Source organism: Talpa europaea (assembly GCF_964194135.1).
Source record: "Talpa europaea genome assembly, chromosome: 3".
NCBI classification, from domain to species: Eukaryota; Metazoa; Chordata; class Mammalia; order Eulipotyphla; family Talpidae; genus Talpa; species Talpa europaea.
In genome coordinates, this window is record NC_140069.1 from 74,345,392 (window position 1) to 74,364,545 (window position 19,154).

The 19,154-nt window shown below is 38.4% G+C and overlaps 2 protein-coding genes across 2 annotated transcripts in view; one reads left to right on the top strand and one right to left on the bottom strand.

Annotated features, from left to right (window-relative positions):
* SUGCT (succinyl-CoA:glutarate-CoA transferase) overlaps positions 1 to 19,154 on the bottom strand; it is a gene marked incomplete at both ends in the record, with an annotated part of 823,481 nt that overhangs the window by 783,053 nt on the left and 21,274 nt on the right. The window contains 2 exons of the mRNA XM_084229769.1: positions 17,136 to 17,186; positions 17,700 to 17,785. Of these exons, the coding sequence (XP_084085895.1) occupies positions 17,136 to 17,186; positions 17,700 to 17,785 (137 nt within the window). The remainder of the gene's footprint in view (positions 1 to 17,135; positions 17,187 to 17,699; positions 17,786 to 19,154) is intronic.
* LOC311168369 (small EDRK-rich factor 2-like) lies at positions 12,227 to 12,403 on the top strand (the record flags this gene model as incomplete). The annotated part of the gene is made up of 1 exon (XM_084229770.1): positions 12,227 to 12,403. The coding sequence occupies one exon, from the start codon at positions 12,227 to 12,229 to the stop codon at positions 12,401 to 12,403; it is 177 nt and encodes a 58-aa protein (XP_084085896.1).

A 19,154-nucleotide genomic window follows, 5' to 3' on the forward strand; every position in this document is an offset into this window, starting at 1 on the left:
TGGCTGGAACAGTTTTACAAGCAAATGAGACACAAAGAAGGATGGGACAGCTATACGTGTATCAGACAAAACAGATTGCCAGTTTAAAAAATGGTAATAATCAGCTTGCTGGTGCCTCCACAAGACCAGGGTCCCAGCCTGGGCTTTACATAGGGATCTTCAACAAGTCCCAGGTGAGCACCTCTGCCTCCAGGCTCAGACGCCTAATCCTCAGAGCAGACAGAGGCCCGAGCCTGAATCTTGCAGGACCAAGCTTTCACTGTGGTCCCCAGGGCATCAGGACGTGTGTCCCACTCAGCTTGTTCGTACCTGCCAGCAGAGCTGGGCCCCATTCTGGGCCTCACAGAGCTTGGCTCTAAAATGGGGACCCTCAGTAACCCTCAGATGAGAACCCCTGCCTCCAGGCTGCCACCAGTCCCTCTGGAGAAGATTGAGGCCCAAGTTGCCACTTGCAGGACCTGGCTATTCACTAAGGGCTCCAAACCACACTGGGAAGTGCATCCCACTCAGCGCTCAGCCCCAATAGGCCTCCTTCTAAAATATATCAGGAATCTTCAGCAAATCTCAGCCCTACTGGCAACAAGAAACAAGCCCTGAAACACTACTCCTGGGTAGGGCGAGTCCCCATCAACTCAGCTTCTAGACTCAGCATTTCCCTGCTCACCCTGCAATCAGAAAAAGGCCTAAGCATGCTTCAGGGGATGTTGCAGCACCACTCCAGATCCTACAAGAACCCACTGTGGGACATCCTTGGTGGCGCAAGGGGTTAAGTCTCAGCTCTATGAAGCTATCTGGTAGCCACTACAGCACAAGTTCAATCCCCTACCAGGGAACTAAACAACATAGCACAGCAGACCTCTCCTATCTTGCCTTCTGCTCCCCTCAGCAGTGTATTTCAGTCAATCTGCTGGTGCTCCGTACTCTGTCTCTAGTGAATCCTCTCTCTCACACACACACACCCCCTGCTGCAACTCTGGCCTACACCTCAGCTCTTTCATGCATATATAAATCTCTAAAAAAAAAAAAAAAAAGGAACCACTGTCTTTACTCAATATCAAGTAAACACCAAAACAGTATGGGAGAAGAACTCATATACAAAAAAGCCCCACTACAGCAGAGCAAGCCCAAAGCAAACAATAGGAAGAAGGAAGCCCTGAGGGGAACAATATAATAATTCAGAGGAAAAAATCAAACTAAAGAACCCAGTAACACTGACACAGAAGAATTCTTCTCCCTGTCAGATCAAGACATGAAAATGCCATAATTAGAAAGTCAAAGCACTCGAACACCACAAAAAAAACCTCAGAAAAACAAAATGGATATAAGATGCAGAAAAGGAAAAGATTGCTATCAGAAACATAATCAACAAACAGAAAAACAAGATTGAAACTTTATTTTTTTAAAGGTAACTTGATTTTTTTTAAAGATTTAAAGAGGTACAGGGGGGTAGTGGTGAGAAGATTCACTAGAGTCAGAGTGGGGAGCAGAACAGGCAGATCTACTGAAATATACTGCTGAGGGGAGCAGCGGGCCAGACTGGAGAGATCTGCTGCGCCATGTGGGTCACCTCCCAGGCCGTGATAGAATTAGTGCTGCAGTGGCTACAGATAGCTTCATAGTGCTGAGACTTACTCCTTTGTACCACCAGGGAGGCCCCTATGATTGAAACTTTAAATAAGTTAGTGAGTTTGTTATCTAACATACACATTCTCTTGTTTTCAGATTTACCCATTTCAAGATAATGTATGTTACCATTGGCTTTTAAGTCATTCATAAAAATTCTAAACAGAATACCTCTGAAGTCAGAGCCATCATAAAACTCCATCTGAGCTATACTATAGCCACACTATCTACAAATAGTATACAAATCAACTGTTTCAGGAGAGATTAAATATTGACAGATTTCCTTAATACAATAATCTACTAAGAAATAAAGTAAGAAAAGAAAAAGACTTGTTCCCAGTTACTGATGATCACCTCTTCCTTGTCTAGGAGCTCACAAATGACTAATAATCTATTTTAGAATCTTACCCAGGATAAAAAGTAAGCACAACTTTGTATAAGTGAAAGAACCCATTACCTTCTCTTTCTGAAATGGAAAAAAAATCATTCCTTCTACTTACAGAGGAAATATGAACTAACATCAATTTGAAATCTAGAGTACCTAGTTCTAAGTTCTCTTCATTACATGTAAGTTAAGAAAAGACTGGATAAGCAAGTTAACAAAGAGAGGGGAAAGTGATGGTGATAATAATTTAACGACATTTACAAGTAAAGGAATCATAAAATAATGTTTTAAATAGCACGTCAAAGAATGTACTAGGAGATTCTAACTGATTTAAGGGCAAGGTTCAGGAGTTTTTCTACTTGCTTTCGAATAGTTCAAAATATACATAGAAATACACATATGAATGGATATATAAATAAGAAAATAAAGCAAAATGTTAAAAGTGTTACATGCAGGCACAGGGTAAATGAGAGTTCATTATATAATTCTTTCAATTTTCTGTACACTTATATTTTTCATAATAAATTGTTGTAGAAAAATAAAACCCACAATTGCTCCTGCACCATAATACATGTGCACAATACATGAATATTGCAACTATCAACTAATAAGTATAGACAATTATTTGAACATAGTTGATGTGTTATAAACGTGTCAAATTACATTGCTATGAAAATACCAAACTCTAGATAAAAGTTCTAATCAGTTTTTATTTTTACACAATCTCATTTCGGTTAGTCTGCTTAATGAAAAACTCATCTTTCTGGAGCTCTCACATATCCAGCTGATTGTTTTATATAATACTTAGGAACCCTCTCTATAAACTATTTATCATACTAGCAATCATAGCTACCAAGGCCTCAATGCAGATGTATTTTGCTACTCTTTCAGTACCAAAGGAGAATCCATGCCATAAAGAATAAAAAGATAAAGCAAAAATAATTTTTCCTCTAGCAATAATATACTTAACTTATGAGTGGTATAAGCAACTAAAAGCCACGGGTATCAGTAAGAGTCTGAGACAACACTAGTTGAAAATGCCTTATTGTTATCAATAAACATGAAGAAATATCAAGCCCATAATTAAAAATTTTAAGTTGTTACAATCTGGCAGAGAAGAATGACAGGATCTAAGATGAGTGAAAAGAAGTTACATCAATCCACTTACTTTATTCAGAACTATACATGTAGACTATAGGGTCAGGTATCAGGCTTTTCTGCCATGCCACCATTAGGATAGATGACGGAACCCTGCGGTCCTGAATGCATGCCTGATGGTGGGCACCTGGAGTAAGGTGTGGGCATAGGTAGATGGGATTTGACTGGGCTAAGACTGGGTTTTTAAGGGCGGCGTCATGGGGATACCAGCAGAAGTAGAGAAGCATGAAGAACCACGAGAGCAGCAGAGATCGCTGGAGAGCCCAGATAGAGTGAAGACTTGCTGGGGGCTGGGAGGCCTGCCAGGCTACTGGCCTCCCGGCACCCCTGCCTGCTGTGTGCCTGGTAAATCCCAATAAAAGCCTGCAAAAGCCACCGAGGGCTCCAGGACTCTCTCCTTTACCCTGTCTGCTTGGGTCATAGTAAACCTGCTCAGTACCCATCCTGCCCTTACGTAGACCTAAAATATTCAAGTGTTCACCAATGTCATTGTAGCAGGAATTATGAATTCCACCTAACACTGCATCATTGAGGAACACCAATCATACTGTATTTGTTGAATTAAATCTGAAACCTTGACAATTATGGATAATACATTGCAGGGTTTTCTGCCCTCCCGCCATTACGACTGGTGATGTATCCCAGTGGTCCTGAATGCATGCCTGCTGGTGGGCACCTGGAGTAGGGTGTGGGCATGCGTAGGATTCATGTGGGCTGAGACAGGGCTTATAAGGTGGCTTCACAGAATGGAACCACCAGAAGGAGAACAAGCAAGAGAACGGAACGGAACCAAAAGAAGAGAGAGAACGAGACCATGAGAGAATGCCAGAGAGCCCAGGAAGAGTGAAGATTCGCCAGGGGCTGGGAGGCCTGCCAGCCTCCTGGCGCCCCAGCACCCCTGCCTGCCGTGTACCTGGTATAATGGCAATAAAAGCCTGAAAAGTCACTCCAGGACTCTCTCCTTTACCCATCTGCATAGGATCATAGAGATCCTGCCCTGTGCCCATCCTGCTGTTACATATATCATAATGTTCTGAAATGGGAGAAGCAGTAACTATCAACATTGAAGACGGAAGTGAGAAAAACATAGACTAGAAAGAAAAGAGTTAAAGAGAGAACAATAAATCTCCCAGGTTAAAAGAGATAACAATAACTGCTTAAAGAAGATAAAAAGAAGGGCCTGAAAAATAGACAATGGAAGACAGGACAGCCTCTGCAAAAAACAGTAGGGGAAAAAAAAAAAGACAATTTAGTAAAATCAAGCTAAGTTTAAACCAAAAAAGGAAATAAGAAGTCTAAGCTATGCCATAGAAAAGATATATAAAAATTATTGAATTGTGGGTTCAAAATATATCTCATATTCAAAAATTCTCCTAAATTTTTTGTTTGAACCAAAACACTCAAAGTGGATGGCCACTGATTCTGATACATTTAAAAGAAATTATCTTTCAACCAGACAAACCAATAAGGAAATAGCAGCAGAAAAAAGACGTTAAAGTTAGTGCTTTGTTTTTAAACAACTTTTAGGATTTGTTTTTCTGACCAAGTAGACTTACATCCATTAGACTAGATTTTAAACTCTAACAAGAATGACAACAAATTTTATCTCAAATGATGAATCCAATTTCATGTACATCAGGAACAATAATAATTAATTAGTGATGATTATGACAGACATTTTTCTACACATAGTAACACAAATTCTAATAACACCCTGGGAGTAGATGCTATTTCATCCCCATTTTACTGAAAAGGAAACTGAGGCATAAAGATATTAAGTAATCTACCTTTAGTCACATTGCTAGTTAAGTGGAAAAGGTATGATTTGTTTATTTTTCAATTGTATATTTTTTATTTAGATAATATTGGTTTACACTGTATATGATTTAGCGGTATAAATTCACATCTCTTCAGATTTATGCTACCACACCATACCCACTATGAAAGCACCCATAATCCTCTACCAGAGTCCACTGGGACCGCTCCCCTTTTACTTCCCCTATATTGGCCTCAATTGTATAGCTGGATTTCTAGGATTTATTTTAGTTTTGTTTTGTCTGTTTTTTTTCTCATTTCTTTATATTTCATATCTGAGTGAAATGACCTGGTATTTGTCTTTCTCCTTCTGACTTATTTGATGTAGTATAATCCCCTCCAGTTGTATCCATGTTGTCACACTTGGCAAAACTTCAACATTTTTTAATAAATGAGTTGTATGGGACCTCCCTGGTGGCTCAGGGGTTAGGCTCAGCGCTATCACCACCAGAACCTGAGTTTGATCCTTGGCCAGGGAACTAACCCACATGGCACAGCAGACCTCTCCTGTCTCACCCGCTGCTTCCCTCAGCAGTGTATTTCAGTAGATCTGCCTGTTCTGCTCCACATTCTGTCTCTGATGAATCCTCTCACCCCCTGTACCTCTGGCCTACACCCTAGTTCTTATATGCATAAATAAATAAAAATAAATCTTTAAAAAAACTAATGAATGAATTGTATTCCATTATATATATACAGCATATCCACTCCTCTGTCATTGGGCACTTAGGTTGTTTCCATTAGCTAGCTACTATAAATACATCTTTGGGGACTCAACTACAACAACCAGGGAAACAAAAGCAAATATAAACAAATGGGACTATATCAAACAAAAAAAATTGTACAGAGAAAGAATATTATTAAAATGAAAGACACTGAACAGAAGAAAATATTTACACATCATACACCAAACAAGAGATTAACATCCAAGACCTACAAAGAACTCAGATAATACACACACACAAAAAAAAAAAATAACAGTAACGACACAATCAAAAAATAGGCAGAAGACCTAAATAGACACTTTTTAAAAGAAGACATATTGAAGGCTGAGAGGTACAAAAAAAAATTGCTCATCTTCATTACTCATCACAAAATTGCAAATCAAAACAATAAGGTCCCACTACCATCATCCCCATCACAGCCTAGGGCACCAAGTAAACATTCCCTGCCTGGCCTCAAAGGAGAAGGAAGATCCAGCTTCCACTTAGCACCATCCACTTACAACGCCACCCAGTGCATCAGGCCAGTAGGCCTGATATGAACTCAGACCAGCAGAGGAAGAGGAGTAAAAACCATACCCACAGCAGGGCAACACTGAAAACTAAAAATGGGGAGAAGAAAAAACACAACAAACTGCCATGTAAGTCCTCAGGGGAACAAAACATCACATGGAGAGAACAAATCTCCAGAACAAAACCACAAAGAAATATGAGATAGTTTTCCTAGCAAATGAGGAATTCAAAATTGCCATGATAGGGAAAGTAAGAAATTGAAAGATTACAAAGAAAACTTAGGAAAGACATGATGTCACCAACATAGTGGCAAAGGAACCCTAGGATTAAATTCACCCATAAAAACAACCTAGAAGGGAGAAACTGCAACAAGATCCTGGCAGGACCCAGGTGTTTTAGAAGCAGGGAGAAGGTGAGAGGAGCAATAGAGGAAGGGAGGAAATGGACATATCTACCGGACCCCTTCCTCCTTCCCCACCCAAAAACCCAGAACACTTTGCCCAGAAAAGGAGGAGATAAAGTTTGGAAGCAACAGAAAAACACTGAGTCATCTAACAATCTCAGAAGGTGAAACAAACAAAGGTCAGTAGGATAACGGGGGTGGAGAGGAACAGGGCTCCCACAGGTCCCAAATCTGTGATTTGGAACTGAACTGAGCCCCTCCCAGCCGGACAGGGACAGGAACCCAGGACACCAAAAGTGTGCAACACCTGCGCTACTGTGGGAAGCTAGGGACTGCACCACTCCCCTCTGAAATGGAGAGAGGGTTTGCCCCACAAATACAGTTCAGCAGGATAGCATGAGTGGAGGGGAGCAGGGCTTCAGCAGATCCCAAGCCCTCAATTTGGAATTGAACTGAGCCCTGCACACCAGCCGAGAAGGGGCAGGACCCACCTTCACAGAGAGTGCACGGCCCTTACACCACTGTGGGAAGCTAGGCCCCTGGAACTGAGGAAGTACAGAGGGAGGGGACCATCAGAACCAGGGCCCATCAACATATCCACAGCACCACCTCTCTTGTGGAGTTTGGATGCAATAGTGATGGACACCATCTAACTACCAGTTCCTGACATCCCATAAGGAGCACCCCAAAGAAATGGCCACCAGTACCAGCAGCACAGTGTCCCAACACATACAACACATTAGAAAACAACAAGGAGAAGGAAAAATATAAACAACCAAGCAAGCCCTCAAGGGGAAGGACACACCACAAAAAAAAAAAATCAGCCACCAGAACTCAACAAAGATGACAAGGAAGAATTCTCTGCCTGTGATATAGAGAATTTAAAATCATCATGATTAAAAAAGATAAGACAAAAACGAAAAAATTATGAGACAAATAATTAATGAATTGAATGAAACTAGACCTTAAGGAAGGAAATAAACGCAGGGGATTAAAAGATTAGCAAAGGAGCTATAAAACTCTGGGAAAAGCAACGAAAACAGAATAGATGAAATGTAAGAAAAATCAGTACTCTCGAAGATACAGAAATAAAAAGAACAGGGCCCCCCCGGTGGTGCAGCGGTTGAGCGCTGGGTTGCGAAGCTGCCTGCAGCCTCTGCAGCGCCGGTTCCATCCCCTGCGGCTGGGCGAGGGTCCCACATGGGTGCACAGACCTCTCCTGCCACCCGCTGCTCCCCTCAGCAGTGTACTTCATCACTCTGCCTGTTCTACTCTCCGCTCTGGCTCTGGTGAATTCTCTCACCCTCCCGCGCCTCTGACTGTACCCAGTGCTTGTATAAATAAATAAATAAATCTTTAAAAAAAAAAAAAAAAAAAAAGAACAAAAACAGAAAAGAAAAGAGAAGTATGAAGGAAAAAGAATGAAGAAGCACTTTGAGAACTATCTGACACCATGAGGAAAGGAAATATGAGTTATAGGAATCCCAGAAGGTGAAGAGAAAAACCAAGGAACCAAGAAAATATTCAAGGAGATTTAGAGGGAAGAGAATAGAAGAGAATAGAGGGACATACTCAACAAATTCCAAGACAACCAAGAATACTTTATCCTACAAAGCTCTCCTTCCACTATGAAGAAAAAATAAGGACCTTCTCAGAAAAACAGAAACTTCAGAAATTCATCATAACTAAACTCCCACTTCAAAAAAATACTACAAAATACTACAAAAATAATACAACCAAAACCAACAGAGGAATGAATAAGAACAGAATAAAGCAGGAATAAAATCACAAAAAAAAAAAGGACAAACAAAACAGCTAAATGTAAACAGACTAAATTCATTAATAAAAGGACACAGAGTTGCAGGCTGAATTAAAAAACAAAATCCAACCTTCTGCTGTCTCCAGGAAACACATTTAACCACAAAAGCTAAACATAGACTGAAAGTAAAAGGTTGGAAAACAATCCTACAAGCAAATGGACCAAAAAGATGGCAGGAACTGCTATATCAGATGAAATAGACTTCAAACTAAAAAAGGTAAAAAGAGACAAATTTGGACACTACACTATGATTAAGGGGACAGTACATCAGGAGGATATAACACTCCTCAACATATACTCACCAAATGAAGGTGCACCAAAATATATAAGACCATTATTATCAGCTCTGAAAATAAACATTAGAGAAAATACATATATAGTAGGAGACTTCTGTCTCTCTCTCCCTCTCTTTCCTTACTCTTGTAACCATTTCATTCTTATATTTCTTTTCCTCCTGGAGTCAGATTATTCTTGAAATGTTTCTTCATATGTTTTAGTTTGTTTCACACTTTCCTTTTCTGCACAGAATCTTTGTTCATTTGCATCTTACATAAAGGATAAGGAGAAAATGTAATAATATGATCTAATACCTAAAGATAAAAACTTCCTGGCAAGACTACTCTATCCTGCAAGACTTTCCTTCAAATAGGAGGGACAAATCAAGATCTTTGCAGACACAGATACTGAAGGATTTTGCAGACACTAGACTAACCCTTACAAAATATTGAAAGGGGAGCCTCCCTGGTGGTGCAAGGGGTTAAGATGCAGCACTATGAAGCTCTCTGCAGCCACTGCAGCACAAATTCGATCCCTGGCAAGGGAGGTGACCCACATGGCACAGCAGACCTCTCATGACTCGCCTGCTGCTCCCCTCAGCAGTGTATTTCAATCAATCCTCCTGTTCTGTTTCCCATTCTGTCTCTGGTGAATCCTCTCACCCCCACACCTAAGGCCTGTACCTGAGTTCTTCTATGCATAAATAAATAAATCTTTAAAAAAATATTGAAAGGACATTTTATATCTAAACTGAAGGAGGAACATACACAAAGAACTGAAAAAAGGAAATAGAACCACAAATTTAAGGACAAATAGAGAGCAACAAATTTTCATACATCAATATTACTTTAAACCTAAATATACTGAACTCTCCAAACTAAAAGGCACAGAGTATGTGGCTGGATCAAGAAATAAAATCCAACCTCTGCTGTCTCCAAGAAACACATCTAAACTCCAAATACAAACACAAATTCAAAGCAAAGCATTGGAAAACAATCCTACAAGCAAATGGGACACCACTGGAGGCAGAAACAGCCAGAAACAGTTTAGGCCTAAACTACCCTAAAATAAAGAATTAGACCTCATGGACTTCATAGACATATAAAGGGCACTGCACCCTCCAAAAGCAGAATACGCATTTTTCTGAAGTGCACATGACAAATTCTCAAATAGACCACTTTCTAGACACACACAAAAAAAAATCAACAAATTCACAAAGATTTAAATCATACCCAGCATCTTTTCAGACCATAAAAGTATCAGCCTAGAAATCAACTATCAAAAGAAAGTAGGAAAATCTTTTAATACAGGGAGACTGAACAACACACTACTGAAAAGCCAATGTGTTAAAGAGAAATTTTTTTTTTTTAATTTAAATACCTCCCTGGTGGTGCAAGGGGTTAAGCACCGCACCATGAAGCAATCCGCAGTTTCTGCATCACCAGTTTGATCCCTGGACAGCCAGGGAGCAACCAACATGGCGAGGACCTTTCCTGTCTCACACGCTGCTCCCCTCAGCACTGTATTTCAGTCAGTCTGTCTGTTCTGTTCCCCACTCTGTCTGTCTCACCCCCTGCATCTCTGGCCTGTACCCCAGCTCTTGTATGAATGAATAAATAAATCTTAAAAAAAATTTAAATATCTCAAGACAAATGAAAACAAGCACATAACCATCAAATTTTATGCAATGCAGCAAAAGCAACACTAAAAGGAAAATATATAGCAATAGAGGCCCACATCAAGAAAAAAGAATTCAAATATACAACCTTCCCTCTCAAATTGGGGATTAGAAAAAGAACAAACAAATCCTAACACCAGTAGAAGAATAGATAATAAAAGTCAAGGCAGAAGTAAATGAAATAGAAACTGAAAGTCCAAAAGATGAACAAAACCAAAATCTGGTTCTTTGAAAAAAATAAACAAAATAGAAAAAACTTTAGCAAATCTCACCTAGGAAATAAGGAAGAAATATCAAATAGAATAAAAAATAAAAGAGGAGCAATCACAACAGATGCTGCACTAATTCGGAGGATAATTAGAGACTACTATGAATGTCTATATGAGAATAAATTCAATAATCTAGAAGTGATAGACAAATTCTTAGAAGCATACAATCATCCAAGACTGAATAAAGAAGAAATAGAAACCTTGAACAAACTAATCATAAGCAAGGAAATTGAAATAGAAATCAAAACCATGCCAAAAAACAAGAATCCAAGAACAAGTAGCTTCACAACTGAATTCCACAATTACACCCCCCAAAAACAAAAACCTAGGAGTTCATGTAACAAAGGAGTACCTATATAAAGAAAATTATATGACACTGATGAAACAGAAGACACAAAAAAATTAAAGATACCTCATATTCATGGACTGGAAAAATCAGCCTTGTCAAAATGACCATTCTACCCAAAGCATTACATAGATTCACCTCAATCCCTATCAAAATTTGAATGGTATACAAGAAAATAGAACAAACTTTGCTGAAATTCATATGGAACCACAAAAGAATTCACATATCAAACCAATTCTCTCAAAAAAAAAAAAAAAAGAGGAACATTGGTGGTTTCACAAACTATACTACAAAGCCATAGTAATTAAAACAGCATTATAGTGGAACAAAAACAGACACACAGATGAATGGAATAGACTAGAGTTTCCAGAATTTAACCCATACCTATATGAACAGTAATTCTGTCACAAAGGAGCCAAGAATATACACTAGAGCAAGGAAAGACTCTTAGTAAGTGGTGCTGGGAAAACAGAGCAACCACATGCAAAAGAATAAAATAGATCACTGTCTCATACCTTACATAAAAATCAGTTCAAAATGGGTAAAATATTTGGGCATAAAATACATAGAAGAAACCATAAAATACATAGAAGAAAACATAGGCAAAACACTTCAAAACACATGTTAAGGAACATCTTTACAGATTCATCTCCAGCAGCAGGAAAGTAAAGGAGAACATAAATGGAACTACATATAAAACTAGAAAGCTTCTATGCAGCAAAAGAAACCTTAACCAAAACAAAAGGCACCCCACTGAATTGGAAAAAGTATTTTCTCAGCATACATCTGACAGGGGCTGATATCAAAGATCTATAAAGTACTCATACACCTCTACAAAAAGAAAACAAATAACGCAATTTAAAAATGGGCAGAACTAAAAGGACACTTCTCCAAAGAAGGTATGGCCAACAGGTACATGAACATCATCACTTATCATCAGAAAAGTACAAATCAAAACCAAAGTGAGAGACCATCACATACTTATATGAATGGCCCATATCAAAAAGTCCAGAAATAATAAATGCTGGTTAGGATATGGAGAATAGGGAACCCTAGGACACTGTTGGGGATGCAGACCGGTCCAGTACCTAAGAAAAATAGTATGATGCTTCTCAAATTATTAAAAATGGATTTACCACATGAAGTAGCAATTCCACTCTTAGATATATACCCAGGGAATACAAAAATACTCATTCAGGCTATAGCTGCTGCCTTCGGCATGACCCGCAGTAACCAGCGCAAGCTCGCCCGCCAGAATATGAAAAAGCAGAGCAACTCCGTTAAAGGAAAGAGCCAAGATGACGGGCTATCTGCTGCCGCCTACAAGCAGAGGGACTTGGAGATCATGCAGCAGAAGCAGAAAAAGGCAAACAAGAAGGAGGAGGAACCCAAGTAGCTTTGTGGCTTCATGTCCAATCCTCTTGCCCTTTGCCTGTGTGCCTGGAGCCAGTCCCATCACGCTGGCCTTTGCTCCTGTAGTGCTCACAGGCCCCACCTCCAATGGCATTCCCTTTGCTCTGAGTCTGCAGTGGGTCCCTTTTGTGCTTCCTTCCCCTCAGGTAGCCTCTCCCCGCCAGGGCAACTCCTGGGGGTGGGGGTGAAGGGGGGTTACACCCCTTCCCAGAGTTTTTTATTCCTGTGGGCTCACTCCTAAGTATTCAAAGTAGCTTTGCGATTCAAAAACAAAAATACTCATTCAAAAGGATATATTCACCCCTATGTTCACTGGCAAAGGCTGGGTTTGAATCTCAATGGCAGAATTACAGGGTGTGACACTACCCATTATGGAATCTTGCCCTTCAAGGAAAAGTGTTTTGTCAGGTCTGGGCACATTGACCATCTGCATAAGTATTAAAAAAAAGCTTGGACTCTCCAGTGATGTGACCCATGGTTGACATCTCAGCTCTTGCCTTTACTTCCTATGTGATCTTTGAAGCCTCACTTTTGTCCCATAAGACTAATTCCCCCATGTGAAAAAGAAGTTTCTAAAACTTTAGTTTTTACGGGGCAAACTCTTAGGAATCCAGGAGATAATGTAAGTAAAGTGCCCAAGCTAAAAATCTGAATATTCTCATAGTATGGAAAACATTATGTACAATATACAATCAATTATAAAGTCAATTATACCTACCAAAAAATGTCCTTTAATTCTTAATAACATTTACAGCCAAGTATAGATTGTCAATATACTTTTTAAAAATACTTTACTCTGATATTCAAATCCCCAATTACAACCTGTGGGGTCTGCTACTCCTAAGTAGCCTGTACGGCCACCATTTTGTCACATATAGTTCTAAATCCTAAGCAAGGTCAAAATGGCCTAGTCAAGTACAGGAGGCCAATCCTGCAAGGTGCTCTTCAAAACAAACAAAAGCACAAAGCTGGATCACGCTGGGAAGGCTATGTATCATGAGGTATGACTGGGAACACCTAGGGGGGCTGAGGACCAATGTATAACAAGGGACCCAGAAGCTGATCAGTGGAATGCCTTGTTGATAAGATTAAAACCACTGGACTAATGAGGAGATCAAAGAAGAAATTAAAAAATTCTTTAAGTTGAAAGACAAGGAGGACACCAATTTCCTAAATGTATGGGATGCAGCAAAAGCAGTAATAAGAGGAAAATATATAGCAATAGAGGCTCACATCAAGAAACAAGAAAGAACTCAAAGAAACAACCTAATCTCAAAGCTCAAAGAACTAGAAAAAGTACAACAAAAAAACCCTAAAACCAGTAGAAGAAAAGAAATAATAAAAACCAAAGCAGAAATAAATGAAATCGAAATTAAAAAAAAATGCAAATGATCAATGAAACCAAAAGCTGGTTCTTCGAAAAATAAATAAAATAGACAAACCCCTAGCCAGGCTCATAAAGGAAAAACGAGACAAAGCACAAATAAACAGGATCACAAATGAAAGCGGAGAAATCACAATGGACACAGCAGAAATCAAAACAATAATCAGAAACTGCTATGAACAGTTATATGGAAACAAGTTCAACAATCTAGAAGAGATGGACAAATTCCTACAACTCTACATTCACCCAAAGCTAGATAAAGAAGAAATAGAACACCTAAACAGACCAATTACATGCAGTAAAATTGAAATGGTCATCAAAAACATCGCCAAAAACAAAAGCCCAGGACCTGATGGATTTACAAATGAATGCTACCAAACATTCAGAGACAAATTAGTGCCCTCTAAAAATTGAGGAAGGGATAATACCAAACACGTTCTATGAAGCCAACATTACACTAATACCAAAACCGAACAAGGACAATGCAAAAAAAGAAAACTACAGGCCAATCTCTCTAATAAACACTGATGCAAAAATCCTTAATAAAATTTTAGCTATCAGAATCGAACAATATATCCATAAGATAATTCACCACAACCAAGTAGGATTCATTCCAGGGACACAAGGATAGTTCAACATCTGAAAATCAATCAACGTCATCCAACACATCAACAAAAAGAAATATAAAAACCATATGATAATATCAATAGATGCTGAGAAAGCTTTCGATAAAGTACAAAACCCATTCGTGATAAAAGCCCTTGAAATTCTTGGGATACAAAGAACATACCTCAACATCATAAAGGCCATATATGACAAGCCAACAGCCAGTATCATTCTCAATGGTGAAAAGCTAAAAGAAATCTTAAGATCTGGAACAAGACAAGGATGTACACTCTCACCACTGCTTTTCAATATAATACTTGAAGTCCTAGCCAGAGCGATAAGAAAAGAGAAAGACATATAAGGAATCCAAATAGGAAAGGAAGAAGTAAACTATCACTATTTGCAGATGATATGATAATATACATAGAGAACCCAAAACTCCACAGAACAACTAATTAAACTAATCAATCAGTTTAGTAAAGTGGCAGGATACAAAATCAATGCACAAAAATCAGTAGACTTCCTATACACAAACAATAAATCTGAAGAAGAAGAAATCAAAAAAAAATCCCTTTCATTATCAAATCAAAAAAAAATAAAATACTTGGGAATAAACCTAACTAAAGAGGTAAAGGACCTATACAAAGAAAACTATAAAACTCTGTTAAAAGAAATAGAAGAAGACACAAAGAAATGGAAAGACATCCCCTGCTCATGGATTGGAAGAATTAACATTATCAAAATGGCCATTCTACCAAAAGCAATATACAGATTCAATGTTATTCCAATAAAAATTTCAATGACATTCTTCAAAGAAATAGATCAATTATTGATGAAATTCATATGAAATCACCAAAAACTCTGAATCACCAAAGCTCTTCTGAGAAAAAAAAAAAAAGAAGGAAATGGAGGCATCACACTCCTAGACTTCAAATTATACTACAAAGCCATAATAATCAAAACTGCATGGTATTGGAACAAGAACAGACACACAGACAAATGGAATCGAATAGAAAATCCAGAAAATAAACCCACAGATTTATGGTCAACTAATATTTGACAAAGGAGCAAAGAATATGCACTGCAGCAAAGAAAGTTGTTCAATAAATGGTGCTAGGAAAACTGGGTCGCTACATGCAAAAGAATGAAGCTTGACCACTACCTCACACCATGCACAAAAACCAAGTCAAAATGGATTAAAGAACTAGACATAAGACCTGAAACCATAAAATACATAGAAGAAAATATACATGACATGCACATCAAAGACATCTTTACAGACACATCACCCAAAGCAGTGATAGTGAAGGCAAAGATAAACAGCTGGGACTACATCAAATTAAAGAGCTTCTGCACAGCAAAAGTGACAATAACAAAAACAAAGAGAAACCCCACCAACTGGGAGAACATTTTTGCACACAACACTAATGATAAAGAACTGATCACAAAAATCTGCAAAGAGCTGATGAGACTCAACAAAAACAAAGAAAATAATCCAGTCAAAAAATGGGCAGAAGAGCTAAAAAGAAACTTCTCTGAAGAGGAAATGCAAATGGCCAACAGGCATATGAAAAAATGTTCAACATCACTTGTAATCAGGGAAATGCAAATCAAAACTACAATGAGATACCATCTTACACCAGTGAGAATGGCACATATTAAAAAAACTAGCAACAACAAATGTTGGCGAGGTTGTGGAGAAAAAGAAATTCTCCTGCACTGCTGGTGGGAGTGCAAGCTGGTCCAACCACTATGGAGAGCTGTGTGGAGATTTCTTGAACTACTAAAGGTAGAGCTTCCATATGATCCAGCAATTCCACTCCTAGGTATTTACCCAAATGACACAGAAACAGTAATTCCAAAGGGCACCTGCACCCCTATTTTATAGCAGCACTATTTACAATAGCTAAGCTATGGAAGCAACCCAAATGCCCAAAAATAGATGACTGGATCAAGGAGATGTGGTACATATACACAATGGAATATTACTCAGCAATCAAAAAAGATAAACACATGCACTTTGCAGCAACATGGATGGAGTTAGAAGGGATCATGCTCAGCGCAATAAGTCAGAAATAAAAAGAAAAATACCAGATGGTCTCACTCATAGCAGGAATTTAGAAAACATAAATAAAAGACCAAGAAAAAGAGTAATCAATACAAAGTAAAAATCAAAGTCAACAAGCAACTATAAACCAGAGACACACTACGGGGGGGGAGGATGGGTGGGGTGGTGGGAGAGAGGGGCAGTGAAAGGAAGAACTAGAGTCAAAATAGGGGGGGGTGAAATTGTATGGGGAATATAACCAAAATGAAAATGCATACATTGTGCAAAGATGAAAAAAGATGTAAGAATTACATAAAATAAAATATTTAAATAAAAAATAAATAAATAAAACCAAGGCTGGGGGATTAGGGTATTATCTCAATGACAATACTGAGTCATTAAGCAGATGAGAAGTGCCTGGAGGGCAGACTCATAATCCCTGATCTTCTACATCCTTCCCCTTTCTTTAATCTCCTTCCCCTTAATCTCCTTCCCCTTTCCTTTTGCTCCTCCCCCTTACAACTGATGCTGTGTGTTAATAAAAAGGCCAGGATCTTGCTCTTCAGCAGCATCCTGCATTATGTAGCCTGCTCCACAACTCCCATTTCTTTATCGGTGTGGTGTTGCCCAAGGCAACAACATCCTAGACAGCCAAATGACTTCCCGAGTATACTGTACCTCTTTGATGATTTTCACACCTTTGGGATCCTTGATATTAACAGCTATGCTCTAAAAATTAAAAATATATATATTAAAATAGATTCATAAAAGTTTTTCTTATTACTAGCAGTTCAATCAGGGAGACATGCTTTAAAACAAATGTATTTTTCCTCATAAAGAAAATATTTAAGTCATCATTACAGAGTTTATTTTCAATTTAGAATGTTAGGAAAAGAGCAAGGATTATAACAAAAAAATTAATGATAATTATGAATGTTAATGAAATGGTAATCTCCAAAAGACTAACAAATACAAAGAATCAAATGATTTTTCTTTGATAAAATTATGTCCTTTATAAATTGTTAGAAATTCTCACAAAATGATTTAAGTTAGTAGAAAAGGAAGATGAGTGAAAAGCTCTGTTGTTTCTATTTGTTAACTGGTGCATGAATAAGATTTTATCTTATTTGAAATATTAGTTATATCTACAAAAAAAGGATAAAAACAAAAGGCCATGATAATATCAAAGTTTTGATGTTACAAAAAAATTATACAAAGTAAACAAAGGGATGGTACTCTTACTTTTTTATTTCGATTAACACTGAGAAAATAAACACTTTCTGTCCCCACAAAAGGTGGCCCCCAAGTTCGGGTATCATCACCAGCTCCTGCAAATAATAGTATGATCAATTAATCTTTAACTTTGAAACACTGTGAGATATTTCAAACCATCAGGCTCACTCCTATCATTCACAGAGGCCTGAGTAATATCAGTTCAATTGAGCAGAATTAACAATGTAGAGAGGGACACTAGAGCTTTTTAAAACTGTCCAAACTCTTACCTGCTCATCAAAATCACTAAATCCTTACATATTCTCTTTCATAAAATACATCCCAGGAAGTCAAAATCAAAATCTGACATATTTCAAATTTGAGGGAAAAAAATATTCCTCTCACTTTTGGCCAAATAAGTCAGTCAGTCCTTTCATGCTCTCTTAGTATTAAATGTGTGAAGAAAATGTGCCTGCAAAAGAATTTTGTTAAATATAATTTAAAAATCAGGACCTCCCTGGTGGCACAGGGGGTTGAGCGCAGCTCTGTGAAGCTGTCTGCAGCCTCTGCGGCATGGATTCGATCCCTGGCTGACCAGGGAGATACCCACATGGCACAGCAGACCTCTCCTGACTTGCCCACTGCTCCCCTCAGCAGTGTTTTTGGTCTGTCTGCCTGTTCTGCTCCTCACTCTGGTGAATCCTCTCACTCTCCCACACCTCTGGCCTCTACCCTAATTCTTGAATGCGTAAAATAAATAAATCTTTATATATATATATATATATAATTTAAAAATCAGAAAAATGGTCAGTGAATCTTTGTGATAGAAGTGGCATTTGGGCTTAAGTATGGAACAATGATAAATAAAAAATAGATTAAAAGATTTGTGCAGTGACAACAAATTCAAAAAAATAAAAGTTACCAACTAGTAAAAAACAGTGAAAAATATTGTTTTAGAAGAAAATTTTAGTTATCTATGTCTTGCCTTAAAATACAAATTTAAAACCATCAACGAATAGGGTATTTCATTCTGGACATCTACTGTCAGTGATTCTGAAATGTATTTGCATTTGATTCAAAGACACCACTACAGAGTTACAGAAAAAAATAGTTTTTTGCACAAGAAGCAACAAGCAAACAATTTAGGTAACACTTGGAAAATATGCCAACAATTAAATAACTGTAGTGCCAGCAAGGCACACAGCAGGATCTCTATGATCCAGGCAAATGGGTAAAGAAGAGTCCTGGAGCCCTCCGTGGCTTTTCAGGATTTTATTAAGCTTTTTACATCATTTATAGTGTGGCACCCAGGTACAGCAGGCAGGGGGGCCAGGGGGTTGGGAGGCTGCCAAGCCTCCCAGTCTCAGGCTAGTCTTCACTCTTTCTGGGCTCTCTGCGTTCCTTCCTGGCCTCTGTTTCTCTGCTACCACTTCTGCTGCCGTTGCAGTTGCTGTTTCTCTGGTTCTGCTCTCGTTCTACTACTGC